General features: G+C 43.3%; 1 protein-coding gene across 2 annotated transcripts in view; it reads right to left on the bottom strand.

The window, feature by feature from the left end:
- Window positions 1-12,260, bottom strand: part of LOC113142338 (anoctamin-4) — a 30,535-nt gene that overhangs the window by 2,177 nt on the left and 16,098 nt on the right. For both annotated transcript variants that reach the window (XM_026327338.1, XM_026327337.1), the window contains 19 exons: window positions 11,644-11,744; window positions 11,353-11,397; window positions 11,138-11,269; window positions 10,846-10,952; window positions 10,090-10,145; window positions 9,849-9,970; window positions 9,608-9,742; window positions 9,103-9,199; window positions 8,912-8,972; window positions 5,691-5,773; window positions 2,761-2,901; window positions 2,313-2,477; window positions 2,042-2,078; window positions 1,818-1,929; window positions 1,619-1,676; window positions 1,083-1,180; window positions 870-1,012; window positions 274-426; window positions 25-172 (listed from right to left, as the gene is read on the bottom strand). In XM_026327338.1, coding sequence (XP_026183123.1) covers window positions 25-172; window positions 274-426; window positions 870-1,012; window positions 1,083-1,180; window positions 1,619-1,676; window positions 1,818-1,929; window positions 2,042-2,078; window positions 2,313-2,477; window positions 2,761-2,901; window positions 5,691-5,773; window positions 8,912-8,972; window positions 9,103-9,199; window positions 9,608-9,742; window positions 9,849-9,970; window positions 10,090-10,145; window positions 10,846-10,952; window positions 11,138-11,269; window positions 11,353-11,397; window positions 11,644-11,744 — 1,994 coding nt within the window. The remainder of the gene's footprint in view (window positions 1-24; window positions 173-273; window positions 427-869; window positions 1,013-1,082; window positions 1,181-1,618; window positions 1,677-1,817; window positions 1,930-2,041; window positions 2,079-2,312; window positions 2,478-2,760; window positions 2,902-5,690; window positions 5,774-8,911; window positions 8,973-9,102; window positions 9,200-9,607; window positions 9,743-9,848; window positions 9,971-10,089; window positions 10,146-10,845; window positions 10,953-11,137; window positions 11,270-11,352; window positions 11,398-11,643; window positions 11,745-12,260) is intronic.

Genomic DNA, 12,260 nt, shown 5'->3' with positions numbered 1-12,260 from the left:
GTGAAGTGTTTAATCGTCACTCACCCCTCCCCAGCTCGGCCCTGACCAGCACAAGGTCCATACTTATAGGCATAAACAAGGCGAGGGATGAAGTCTGAGGTAACAGCGATGACAAAGGCATTGGTGATAACAGACAGGATGCCGATGCCCTCCAGAATGCCGTACCAGATCCCTGCCACAGACACAAACTATTTGGATTAAAATTCAGTGTAAAAACAGAAAGACAGCTGTTTGTGACTGGGAGAAATGATATTTGCCGTGTTTTTTGTTTACCTATGTCTTTGGCTTGTGAAGGCAGAGGCCGCCGCCACTGTGTGACAAACTTGTAGGCGTCTAAACGTATCTCGATGATGTTGTTGAGCAGCGCTAGGAGAGGGGCCAGAGGGAAAGCTGCCACAAAGATGGTGGTGAAGCCAAACTGTAAAACTAAAACACATCACATTACAGATAGTTTTTCATTTTTAATGGAAAAATACTGATAGTGCAGCTTTAGAATTGTTTGGTTAAGTAAACCATTTCAGGTATGGATGCAACAAAACAAATCTTACTTTTTGCTGTATATAATTTGTGTATGTAAGTGCGTAGTTACATTTTGTTGATAATACACAGAGGAAAGCAATGATAAAGATGTAAGCATGTGTGGAAAGCTCTGCCCAAATCCAAACCACTGGAAAACAGTATCACAGTTACATAACATGGACAGCAGCAGCTGCAGCACCAAATGAAAAAATGTCTTATTGTTAAAAACAAAAAAAAACATCATATTATTTGGATTAAACTGTGGTCTATTTTAGGGATTAGACATGATGGTTACTGTCATTACTAAATGTAAAAATAATATTATGCTGGCTACTGTGGGTAAAACATACTCATCTCCAAATATTCATCAAAGAGCCCATAGGCATTCATTGGCTGCAGGTTGTAATCCCTCTCCCACTGTGGGAACCTGGCCTTGGCGTTCTGTCCATGCTCCCTCCTCAGCCTCCGCCGCGTCCACCAGTTTTGGACCAGCCTAACACAATAACAAACGAAGATTCAGTATGGAAAAGTATTTTGAAGTTTATAAAACACTTGGAACTTACGGATAGCCAAGCTCCATAAAGTTGTTCCACGTCTGTTTTAGCACCATGATGATCCCCATCTGCATACAGAGGTCGATAAGACAACCACTGGGGTGGCACTGCAACGACAATGACACAGAGAGTGGCTTTTAGCAACATCAAACAATGTTCACTGAAGGCAGCAGGCTCTCCCAACACAAGAGGATTCTGCATAGCCAAAAAAAGGCTGACTGAGGCTCTGCTTACACTTACACATGTCAAATTACAGAGAATTCTTCTGTTTCCATTCCTGTAGCCAAGGGAACAAATGGGAGCGCATTAGCACAGCACCTAAATGTGCCAGCTCAGGCCTTTTGTCCTGTTAGACCTTTTCACTGTATGTTATTTCCCTGTGTGTTCCCATAAGCACTCCTGGAACCAACGCTTATGGTTGATGGAGGCTAAATCCCAGGTGGTTGGGCATACAAAAATAGCTTAATGTCCAAATTGGAAATACTTATTTGGATCCATAATACTTGGCTACCAAGGTTCCGTGAAAGTGCAAAGAAATGACTCACTTCTTCCAGTTTCCAGCGATTGATGAGACGGAGATATGCACCAGGCCGTCCTGTAAATCTGTCAACCAAGAAACAAAAACAACGACAACAACAAAGTCTGCTTTTCCTGTCAGAGAAAGCAAAAACCGCCATGACAATGTGGTGTAATAAAATAGAGAGCATGAATGTATGCATGGCAACTTCTGCATGATCTGCTCACCTTCCCAGAAAGAAGGCAATGTAGAAAGTCGAACTGTTGAGGTTGACAAACTGAAAAAGGAACATCTTGAGGGTAAAGCTGTTCTCCCACTCCGACTCTGTTCGTGGCTGCTCTGTGGATGTACAGGGATCAGGGAGAAATGGTCAGATATACCAATCAAAGGGACATAATGATAAACTATAGATGCAAATGCATACAGAACTGACATTTAGCAGCCAACTTACCTAAATTGGTGAGTAGGAGAGCAACTTTTTCATAGAGCTTTAAAAATACAGGGTTGCAGGTTGTTAGTCAGGGATGAAGTTGGTTTTAAATGTATTATTATACTGTCATTTTGCATAACAGCTAAGTTAAAATGTTTAATATGTTTTTAAATGTTTTTTCTTCCTGGCTGTAATGATTTGTGATTTGATTTTCACTGCCTGGAATTAACTGGTGTTTTTATGCACCACTCAGACTCTGCACGGCTGCTGTCAGCGGAGAGCGTGAACTCACCACGTTGAGGAGCATGATGATGCAGAAGTTGATGCAGACTGCCGTGCCCGTGGTCGCCACCTGAGAGTTGTTCCTGATGAGAGCCCAGCCAAAGGCGGCGAACGTGCTGACAGTGATCACGCGGTAAATGACGATGCCAAACACAGCAGCAATCACCACCAGTATCTGGCATCACAGTGGCATGCAAAAAGGATTACCGTTATAAATGGCAAAATATATCAACTTCACCTTGGACTTATTTAGTCAAAATGAAAATAAGTAATTAAATACAAACACCGTTAATTAATGGTAAAGTTTTTTTTACTATGGGTGTGATAAAAACTGGTTTCTATGCAAACAACTGGAGAGAATAACAAAACTCGCCATTAGCATATATAATGGTCAAAAGACAAGGGAAATATCAAGCAGCAGGTGAGCAACTCTCAACTTTGTTCTGTCAGAGACACACCATAAAGAAGATGCCAGACGTTGAGACGATGAGGCGACTGTATTTATCTGTAAAGGCCTGGTAAGGCTCAGGTTTTCCGGATATTGGGTTCATCCTTTCCTTCTTGGAGTATTTGGCCTCAAACTGGGGACGTATTTCATCCTGGAAGGCAAAGATCCAGGTAAAAAACATTAATCAGAATACGATGAGTCTATCACTAAGCTACACCTGAACTGTACGGTAAGTCGTATGTAGAAACAGCTGAAGGATAATCAAAAACCAGAAAGGGGGAGTTTGTTGTCTCTTCTGTCTTCTTCTGTGACTCTGAGTCACTCTGACACCCACAAAGAGCAGCCTTTAAAAGAACATGTTTAGCAGTTTGAAAATGATTGACAGACAGGGGCTGGAGGTTGATATATAAAATAGGCAAGTGTGTTCGGTTTATGTAAGCTTCCATTGTAACAGTGTTAAACAGTTTCAGTGAGTCATAAATTGATTTGAGCCTCTCTTGGTGCCAACTTTAAGTACAACAATCCCACCTTTTAAAAATATAAGCCTGGAGACCTGTGGATTTGGCATTTTATGCAGAACACATCAGAACCACGGCCCTTAGCCCCTCCCCTCCACGGCAAAACAGACTGATCTGAAACTGAAATAAAATGAAAATGAAATAAAAAAACTGTCCAAAATGGGAAAAAAATAACACACATGAAACACATCAAAATTCAAAAAATATTAAATAAAGATAATAAGATAATTAGATTTCAGCTGCTTGTATCCGAGACCTTGTCCTTTTGGTCATGGGTTCTGGGATTGCTGCCATGGCAGGCACCCAAGACCTTACGGCCACAGCTCCTAGCCGCTGCGTCGACAATAGAGGTGGAAAACATAGTCCATTCGGACTCAATGTCCCCAGCCTCCCTCGGGATCTGGTTGAAGCTCTCTCGGAGGTGGGAGTTACAGACCTCTCTGACAGAGGATTCAGCCAAACTTTCCCAACAGACCCTCACAGTATGTTTGGGCCTGCCAAGTCTGTCCCACTTCCTCCTCCACCAGCAGATCCAACTCACCACCAGGTGGTGATCAGTTGACAGCTCTGTCCCTCTCTTCACCCGAGTGTCCAAAACATACGGCCGAAGGTCAGATGACACAACTACAAAGTTGATCATCGACCTCCGGCCTAGGGTGTCCTGGTGCCATCTGCACTGATGGACACCCTTATGTTTGAAAATGGTGTTCGTTATGGACAAACTGTGACTAGCACAGAAGTCCAACAACAGAGCACCACTCGGGATCAGATCAGGGAGGCCGTTCCTCTCAATCACGCCCCTCCAGGTTTCACTGTCGCTGCCCACGTGAGCATTGAAGTCCTCTAACAGAATGATGGAGTCCCCAGTAGGAGCACCTTTCAGCACCCCCCCCCCAGAGACTCCAAAAAGGCCAGGTACCCTGCACTGCTGTTCGGCCCATAGGCCGAAACAACAGTGAGAGACCTGTCCGACCCGAAGGCGCAGGGAGATGACCCTTTCATTCAGGGGGTAAAACTCCAACACCTGGAGGCTGAGCTGGGGAGCTATGAGCAAGCCTCTCGCCGCAAGCAACTCCAGAGTTGAAGAGAGTCCAGCCCCTCTCAAGAAGTCGGTACCGCTCAACCTCCCGCACGAGCTCAGGCTCCTTCCCCCCCAGTAAGGTAACATTCTATGTCCCTAGAGCCAGAGATCGGGTCATCGAGGTCCCCGCCTTTGACCACTGCCTGATCCAGATAGCACTGGCCCCTTATGGATCATCCTGTGGGTGGTAGGCCCACATAAGGGCGGCCCCATGTCACTCTTTCGGGCTTTGCCTGGCTGGACCCAATGGGGGAGACCCAGCCACCAGGCGCTCGCCAACGGGCCCCAACCCCAGGCCTGACTCTAGGGTGGGGCCCCGGCTTCGCTGTACCACGCAACGTCACGGTCCTTGCTGTTCTCTTCATAAGGGGGTGTCTGAACTGCTCTTGGTCTGGTCCGTCACCTAGGACCTGTTTGCCTTGGGAGACTCTGCCATGGGCATATAGCCCTGGACAACATAGCTCCTAGGATCATTTGGGCACTGAAACCCCTCCACCACGATAAGGTGGCGGTTAAGGGCGCTCCCTTAGAGATAGGGTGAGGAGCACGGTCACCTGGGAGGAGCTCGGAGTAGAGCCACTGCTCCTCCACATCGAGAGGAGCCAGCTGAGGTGGCTTTTCCATCTGTTCCAGATGCCTCCTAGGCACCTCCCTGGGGAGGTGTTCCAGGCATGTCCCACCGTGAGGCGGCCCCGGTGAAGACCCAGGACACGCTGGAGGGACTATGTCTCTCGGCTAGCCTTGGAATGCCTTGGTTTCCCCCCAGGAAGAGCTGGAGGAAGTGTCCAGGGAAAAAGAAGTCTGGGTATCTCTGCTTAGGCTACTGCCCCCGTGACCCGGCCCCGGATAAGCGGAAGAAGATGGATGGATGAATAATTAGATTTATTTTTAGTGCAGTAAAGTATTACTTCACTACCAGTACAATTTTGTGCTAATGTTTCCTTTTTCAATCCAAGGTTTGGTTTTCAATACCAAATACTTTTTGCAGTGCCAAAGCTTAAAGTCACTCTGCTGCTTCCATAAAGACTGACACTGAGAAAAGACGTAAGTAGGCAAAGATTTCTCAAGGGCAGAGCTGTTGTGGAACCTGATCTACCATCACTGTTTAAGTAAAATTATACTAATCATGATGTTTACCCTGATGGTTATCTCAATGTTTTCCTTCTTATTGTGAGATTTTGTGCTATTTATACTCCACCAGAATTCACAAGTATTGCAAAGAAAGAATTCTGAATGTTGGTATACAATGACAGTAACTGTGTCTTTTCATTCTGGGAAAGCCTCCCCACATTAATATATTTGGAAGCAAGCAGATTAGTTGACTACACAAACTAACTGTACCTCCTCTTCCTCCCAGTCGATCAGGTCCCAGTCATATGCGAGGACGGCTCTGCGTCTTTTCCAGAACTCCAGGAAAACCGTTGCTGAAATCAATAATCAACATCAGCAGAGCAGCATCAGCAGCTTGCAGGTGACCCTTTATGTCATTAGTACCCATCACAGTGTATTTTTAGGTACTTAGCTCCTCATGAGGGCCAGTGCGGGTAGACCCTGAGTTTTACTGGGAGCCACATATCCACACGTCTTTTCATCAGTTTGGACCTATTATGACCTTACAAATTTCTCATGGGGAACATGTTGGCAAACACTTGCCTATTTACACATCCAGCAACATTAGTAGTTGTTTGGAGTCACGCCTCTGGCCATGAATGCAGTCACTCTCAGTATTTATTTTTTTTAGTTCTGTTCTTTTCTCCCCTCGGATCACAAGTTAGCCAGTTAGCCAGTCACTAGCTTTGCCAGACGGCAGTGTGGTGCCAGGCGGATAGACTACACTGGATTTATCAGGGCTTGTTTGTTGAAAACAGTTGCCTGTTGTTTGAAATGGGGCTGATTAGAGGGGTGAGACTGATGGATAATGACATTTACTCTCATTACCACATACAGAGGCCGCTCTCTGAGAGACAGGGAGCAGACTGGATACTGCTGAACAAAGTCCTGTGGATAGTTTACTTATTGCATGTGTTTTTCTGCCTCTCCACTGAACGCTGCAGTTGTATTTCTGCAGGAGCTCTGATCACAGGTTTTTCTCCTCAGTGCTGCTTTTATTCATTCTCTCCATTGTGTCTGCAGTACAGTAAGATGTTTTGAATGTGAGGACTCAGCTGGCTGAGAAGGACATTGCTTCCCAAGCAAGGCCAGCAGGGGAGCGGACTTCTGAGGAGCCTTAATGAAGGGATTTGAGCTGATTCTCTGTTGCAGTTCAGTCTAAAAGCATATTTACTGGGACAGCAGAAACAGCAACTCCCGATACCAAAACGTGGTGACTGTAAGGTCAGTACCGCAGTGCCTTTTCTATTACACTGTTAACTGGTAAACTGAAGTTGTGTTTCAGATTTTACACTGGACTCTGGCATGATTATGCAGCTGTAAAATCAGCTTTAGTCTTCTACTTGATAGAATCTCATACTCATCCACCTTACAAAGGTTTATTGTGATTTTGGGTGTGTTTTCAGTCATGCATTTGATCTATTTTCTTTAGATTTTTTAGATCTCATACTGTATCCATACATGATTCATTTTAGATACTTATCCTGAGAAAGTTTTTAAACTAATTACAAACTCAATATTGTACCATTCAAAGCTAATGGTGATCACAGCGACCACACATTTCTACAGCCTACATTTTTTTCCATTACTTTATAAAATACCTGTTTTATTGCACACATTTGAACATTGTACTGTGTAAAGTCCAACACATCAGCACTTTGTTTAAAACTCTATAACTGATTAAAGGATTGCTGCAGTTAGTTTGTAGATGCTAAGACTCAGATAATGAATTTGGTTTTTTCACTCCAGAATAAACATTTAAAATCACATTCTTATAATAAAAATAAAGTGACATCTTTAAAGTATTATTTTGACTTTGGTAAGAGCCTGAATATTTTTCCAATTTTCTTTTACACCCATTGAACAGACACACACACATACACACACACACACACACACACACAAAACAGATCCTTCCCGTGTGCAGAAGGAAACTTTAATCTTCGTCAGGAGTTAATAAGTTAATAACACATACTCATGCCTCTGCCTGGCTGCACAGGGGTGACCTGAAGGGGGAAGACATCTGACTAATGGGGTTCCTCCAGAACCAGAACATGAGTGTGGGCTTCTCTCAGCCTGAGGTCACCCACTGGGAGTCAACACCACACCTATCATCAGATGGTACTGTGGCATTTACAGTAAAAGTTCCACACTTTGTGTCTATAAAATATTTAGCTTTATATTTCTTTTTCATTTGTTGTGGTTTAATCTAAACCCAGTTCCATTATATCTGAAACTCACAATAAAACATTTATAAGTGTGAGGCAGAAAGGGTTTCCACAGTTAGGCCTGAGACACCTGAATATGTCTGAATTATTAACACACGCTAATGCAACAGGGTATGCACTGCTTTCATTAGTGTGTGAACTGTAATGGCCACAGAAGTTACTGTCCATTCTCAGTGTGGATTAGAGGGGTCTGATGGCGTTTGCTGTCTTGGCTGCCTTTCATTTAAATGCAAATGTTCTGAGCATTGCATCTCAGCAATGTTTCCATGCCTGCACACTACTCTCTCCTCTTCACTCTCAACAGTTAACAACACCATCATCGTGCTGGGTGTATTGACCTTTGCCCTCCAGCTGTGTTTAGTTCTGTTCGTCATGCTGAGATGTTGGAGATTGGACAACAGAGTACGACAGGCTCTCAAATCCCCAAACAGCCTCAGTGGTGAGCATTTAGTTTGCTTCAGTAGTACATTTGATTCTAATCCGTTTTTTAAAAAAATCAATATGAAATATTTCTGTTGTCCATGAAGTACAAAGTAGAAATAAAAGATTTTATGCTGCAAAGATTTTACTGTAATTGCACTGCAGGAATCACATGTTGGCCACCACTATGTGCACATTGTTCACATTAGATACGATGAGATCTACTGTAGTTAAAGTGAGAGAAGGTTTTCTGAGAGTTTTTAACCTGTATATTCTATTCCTCTGCACAGTGACCTAAGGTAACATACCTTTTTTGTATTTCTCCAGCTGTCTCAACCTTCCACCCAGACATGTATAAACAGGTCAGCTATCAGCTATTTAAATCTGCAGGAGCTGATGAGTCTATCACAGACTCTCAGTATGCAACATCAATACACTGGGACCTTGTTCAATACTGATGGGCTCCTGATCCTCCTGAAGATTTCCACAGTAAATGAACCACTGGATGTTCCATCTTAACTTCATGATGAATATAGCATCAGGGACTGCATCCTTTTTAAACAATGGAACTTAAACATCTGTTTTTAAATGTCATGATTCAGAACTGATGTTCACTTTAAAGGAAATGATCACCCAACACTGCAGCTCTCCCTCAGCTCCACATAGTTTTAGTCCTTCAGCTCATCATTGTTTATATTCAGCAGGGGGACAATGATTGAAACATTGAATGAATTGATTGAACATGAATGTTGTTCTGTGTCTGCTGAGTGTGTTATGATGCAATAAAGAGGCAAAGTGACTTACCCCAAACAGCCATGAACACGGCAAAGAAAACAGTTGCCCCATTGTCAAAGAGATGGGTGACCTGAAACAAAAGAAGGATGTCTTTAAATGAGCTCAGGTTTACAGTTCATATTTATCCTTACAACAGCCCATACACATTTTATAAGAGTATAAAACCAAAGTGCACATGAGCTGTAGGAAACATTTTGTACCTTGGCATAGATACAGCTGTCAGACAGTCTCAGGTAGGGGCAGTACTGGTCACAGATGGGGCACATGATGATGTCAGTGGCCTGGCAGATTTCCTTGCTGGAGAACAACATTAAGGCCATCAAGGTCGTGTGAAGCTGATATTTCAACAACCAGCAACAGTCAAGTAAACCTCAAGTAAGCACCATATGTCTGTGTGTTGTCTGATTTTTATGCAAGAGTCATGATCTTCTGAAAAAACACTCATTTTCTATTTCTATAGTGCTACAGTCAAAGTGAGGACAGGGCATTTATTTCAAACACAGAATTGTGGATGTGGTTAATTTCCTTTATTTGCCATCCAGTACTGTAAGTTACCAGGACCGAGCTCACCCTCTGTTGACTTAAGAAAAGTTACCATTTGCATTTGCTCAGTATATACAAAAAATATATAAGAAAATAGTTTGCACACAACAACGCACTCTAGAGACATGTATTTTTATCATAAAAGAGTGGAGGTGTATTTACCTGACCTCGCAGTGCTCCAAAGTGAAGACGCCGTACAGGAATACCAGGAGGCCAACCAGGGCAGCAGGGAACAGCATGCCTGTGTACCAGCCGAGCCAGGCAAAGTACAGACCGATCTTCTCCCCAAAATACCTCCTGAAACAGCAGCAGAGCACAAGAAGAACAGGGATTGTTCACTTTTGGTAACTTTTAGCAGATTTACATCCTCATTTCTTGAGATTGTGTCAGTGAACGTACATACCTGATGAGGTCCAGCGGCTGGTACTTGTACCAAACCCCCCACCAGGCCCAGCACTCGTACAGCAGGTGCCGGTGGTTCTCTGCTCCGTGTGTTCTGATGGAGTTTTTGCTGTGATAGCTCCCCTGTTAAAATACACACACATAATCTCTGTATGTACCGGAATAACAGCAGCAATCACTTTACATGACAGCAAGCAGCTGATTCTAAAAGTAATTATGATGAAGATGATCAGCCAAATCACCTCATGAAGAGGGAAAGCAGCTTCATATGAGTTATTGCTCAAAAGACGATGAAGCCCTGGAATCAAAAAGAGAGAACCATGAGGGAGCTCCACATTTCTGATGCTGTCAGTCAAGCACTGCAGCAGATACATTGTTGATCTCTTTACTAGAACTGGAGTGAGCTAGTGAGCCGTGCTGGATGCAAAATCGTGACACCCAGCCTTGAAATGAACATGAAGAACCTTGAGCTGCGGCTGGTGAGCACTGCAGCCCAGGCACGTGTCTTTTTCCTCAGATCAGGTAAGTCCACATGCACCCACAGGGTTGTTTTTCATTAAAGTGAGGCAGAGAAAGAACCAGAAGTGATATAAACTATGTGTTTAAATTTGTCGATTTTGATGTGTTTATTTATTTATTGAAAAACTGGCCACCCCTTCATACAAAGACTAATAATTTACAGGGCCTTTAGTGGACCAAAGGGTTAAGATAGAGCTGGGTGAGCTTCGGGGAAACAGGACCATTTGTAACTGACGCAGCAAACTAAAGGTGTAGTAGACTTGAAATTACAGCACAGCAAAGACAACCTGACTTTTACAGAACTCCTCAATATTTAATGATCATGCTGAAATGGAAATTAGGTCATTTAAATGGCTTTTTCCCAGAACAGCTCCCACTCTTCATTGTTTGCATTCACTGATTCTCTTTATAGCCCCCATCGTTTTCTTTCCATTTCAGATATTTGTGTACTTTGTCATAATGTCCAGAGAAGAACTCACCCATCTTATTTTTCCCCTCCTCATATTTGACCCGCTGAAGGATGTGGTGGACGATGCGACTCCTGGTGGCGTTGCTGAAAAAAGTGTCTTTGTTGTGGATGATAAAACTGCAGTGAAATGAAGTAGTTATTATTTCATTCTGCTGTGAATGGAACACCTTTTGTGTGTATATGTTGGTATAAGTGTGTGTGTGTGTGTTCGCACCAGTGTGTATATGAGAAATTCAGTTGTAGATACAGTTTAAAAATTCGCTCATGGAGAACTTTTTAAAGGGCTTTTGCATGAAACTCACTGATGTATCCTCGATCGGCTGAAAGGGGCAGTAAAGCTCTCGTTCTCCTCCAGGTCGGGCAGGGTGTCGTTGTCGAACTTCATGGGTTTGCGGGGAAGCCAGCCGCGAAATTTGTTGATGCGCTTCTCCATCCTGCAAGTGGAGTTTCTGTTAAAGCTGCCAGAGCAGAGAGCTTTGCGTCCTCAGCTCACGCTGCCTCCTCAATGAACACTCACCTGCTCATGAACTTGTGCCGTCGGTGCATGTAAAGGATTTTCCTCCTGGATTGTGGAATTTTGAGAATAATGACGTTGAGTATTATCAGTAACAACAATAATTGGTAGAGTACAACTATTCTTACTATATTTAGTCATTTGTAATTAGTCATAATAAAGAACAAGTCTACAAACTAGCAAACATAATGTAAACAATGCAGAATTCAACCAACATATTAGAAACATCATGCCATTAAGAAAGAAATAGATTTAACCTTAAGTTCCATTATATAGCACCTTTAGGAGTCTCACCTAAAAGGCATGCGAATGTTCATGAGCTCTGCATAGCGACAGAGAACATCCCAAGGTGCATGAAGCTTCAGAAAAATCACATCACTGTTTGTCAGACAGGCCTGTAAAGAAGCCACACACACAGGCCTGTACTTCAACTTCAGCAAAGAGTGGAAAACCAAAAAAAAAACAAAGGGAGGACTGTGGAATGTCATCTGTGATGTGTTCACACACCCTACAAGGATAGTGTAGGCAGTGGGTTCTACACTGATTCTACATTAGTATGTTTGCTGGGATCACCTGTTTATACTGGCTGACAGAGTAGGAGTCATGAATCAGAACTGGAAAGAGACCTAAAAATAACACAGCGGCTCTACACAAGAAGCACATACAAGAGGGCTGCTGAAGGAGACAAGAACCCTCATCTTCCTCTGCATGTTCTCCATAATGATGACCTTTATGATACTCCATCACAATAGTCAACACACACACACACACACACACACACACATATCAAAACATCCATGCTTTCCATGATTTTCAAATGACACTTTTGCTAAATAAGAAGCAGCAGCATGATAAACTAGCAATCAGCACATTTGTTTGGGCTCTGAGTGGCTACCTCATCATCGAGTGCC

Source organism: Mastacembelus armatus, chromosome 23 (genome assembly GCF_900324485.2).
Source record: "Mastacembelus armatus chromosome 23, fMasArm1.2, whole genome shotgun sequence".
NCBI lineage: Eukaryota > Metazoa > Chordata > Actinopteri > Synbranchiformes > Mastacembelidae > Mastacembelus > Mastacembelus armatus.
Note: the sequence above shows the minus strand (reverse complement) of the source record. Positions and strands in the feature narration are given on the sequence as shown.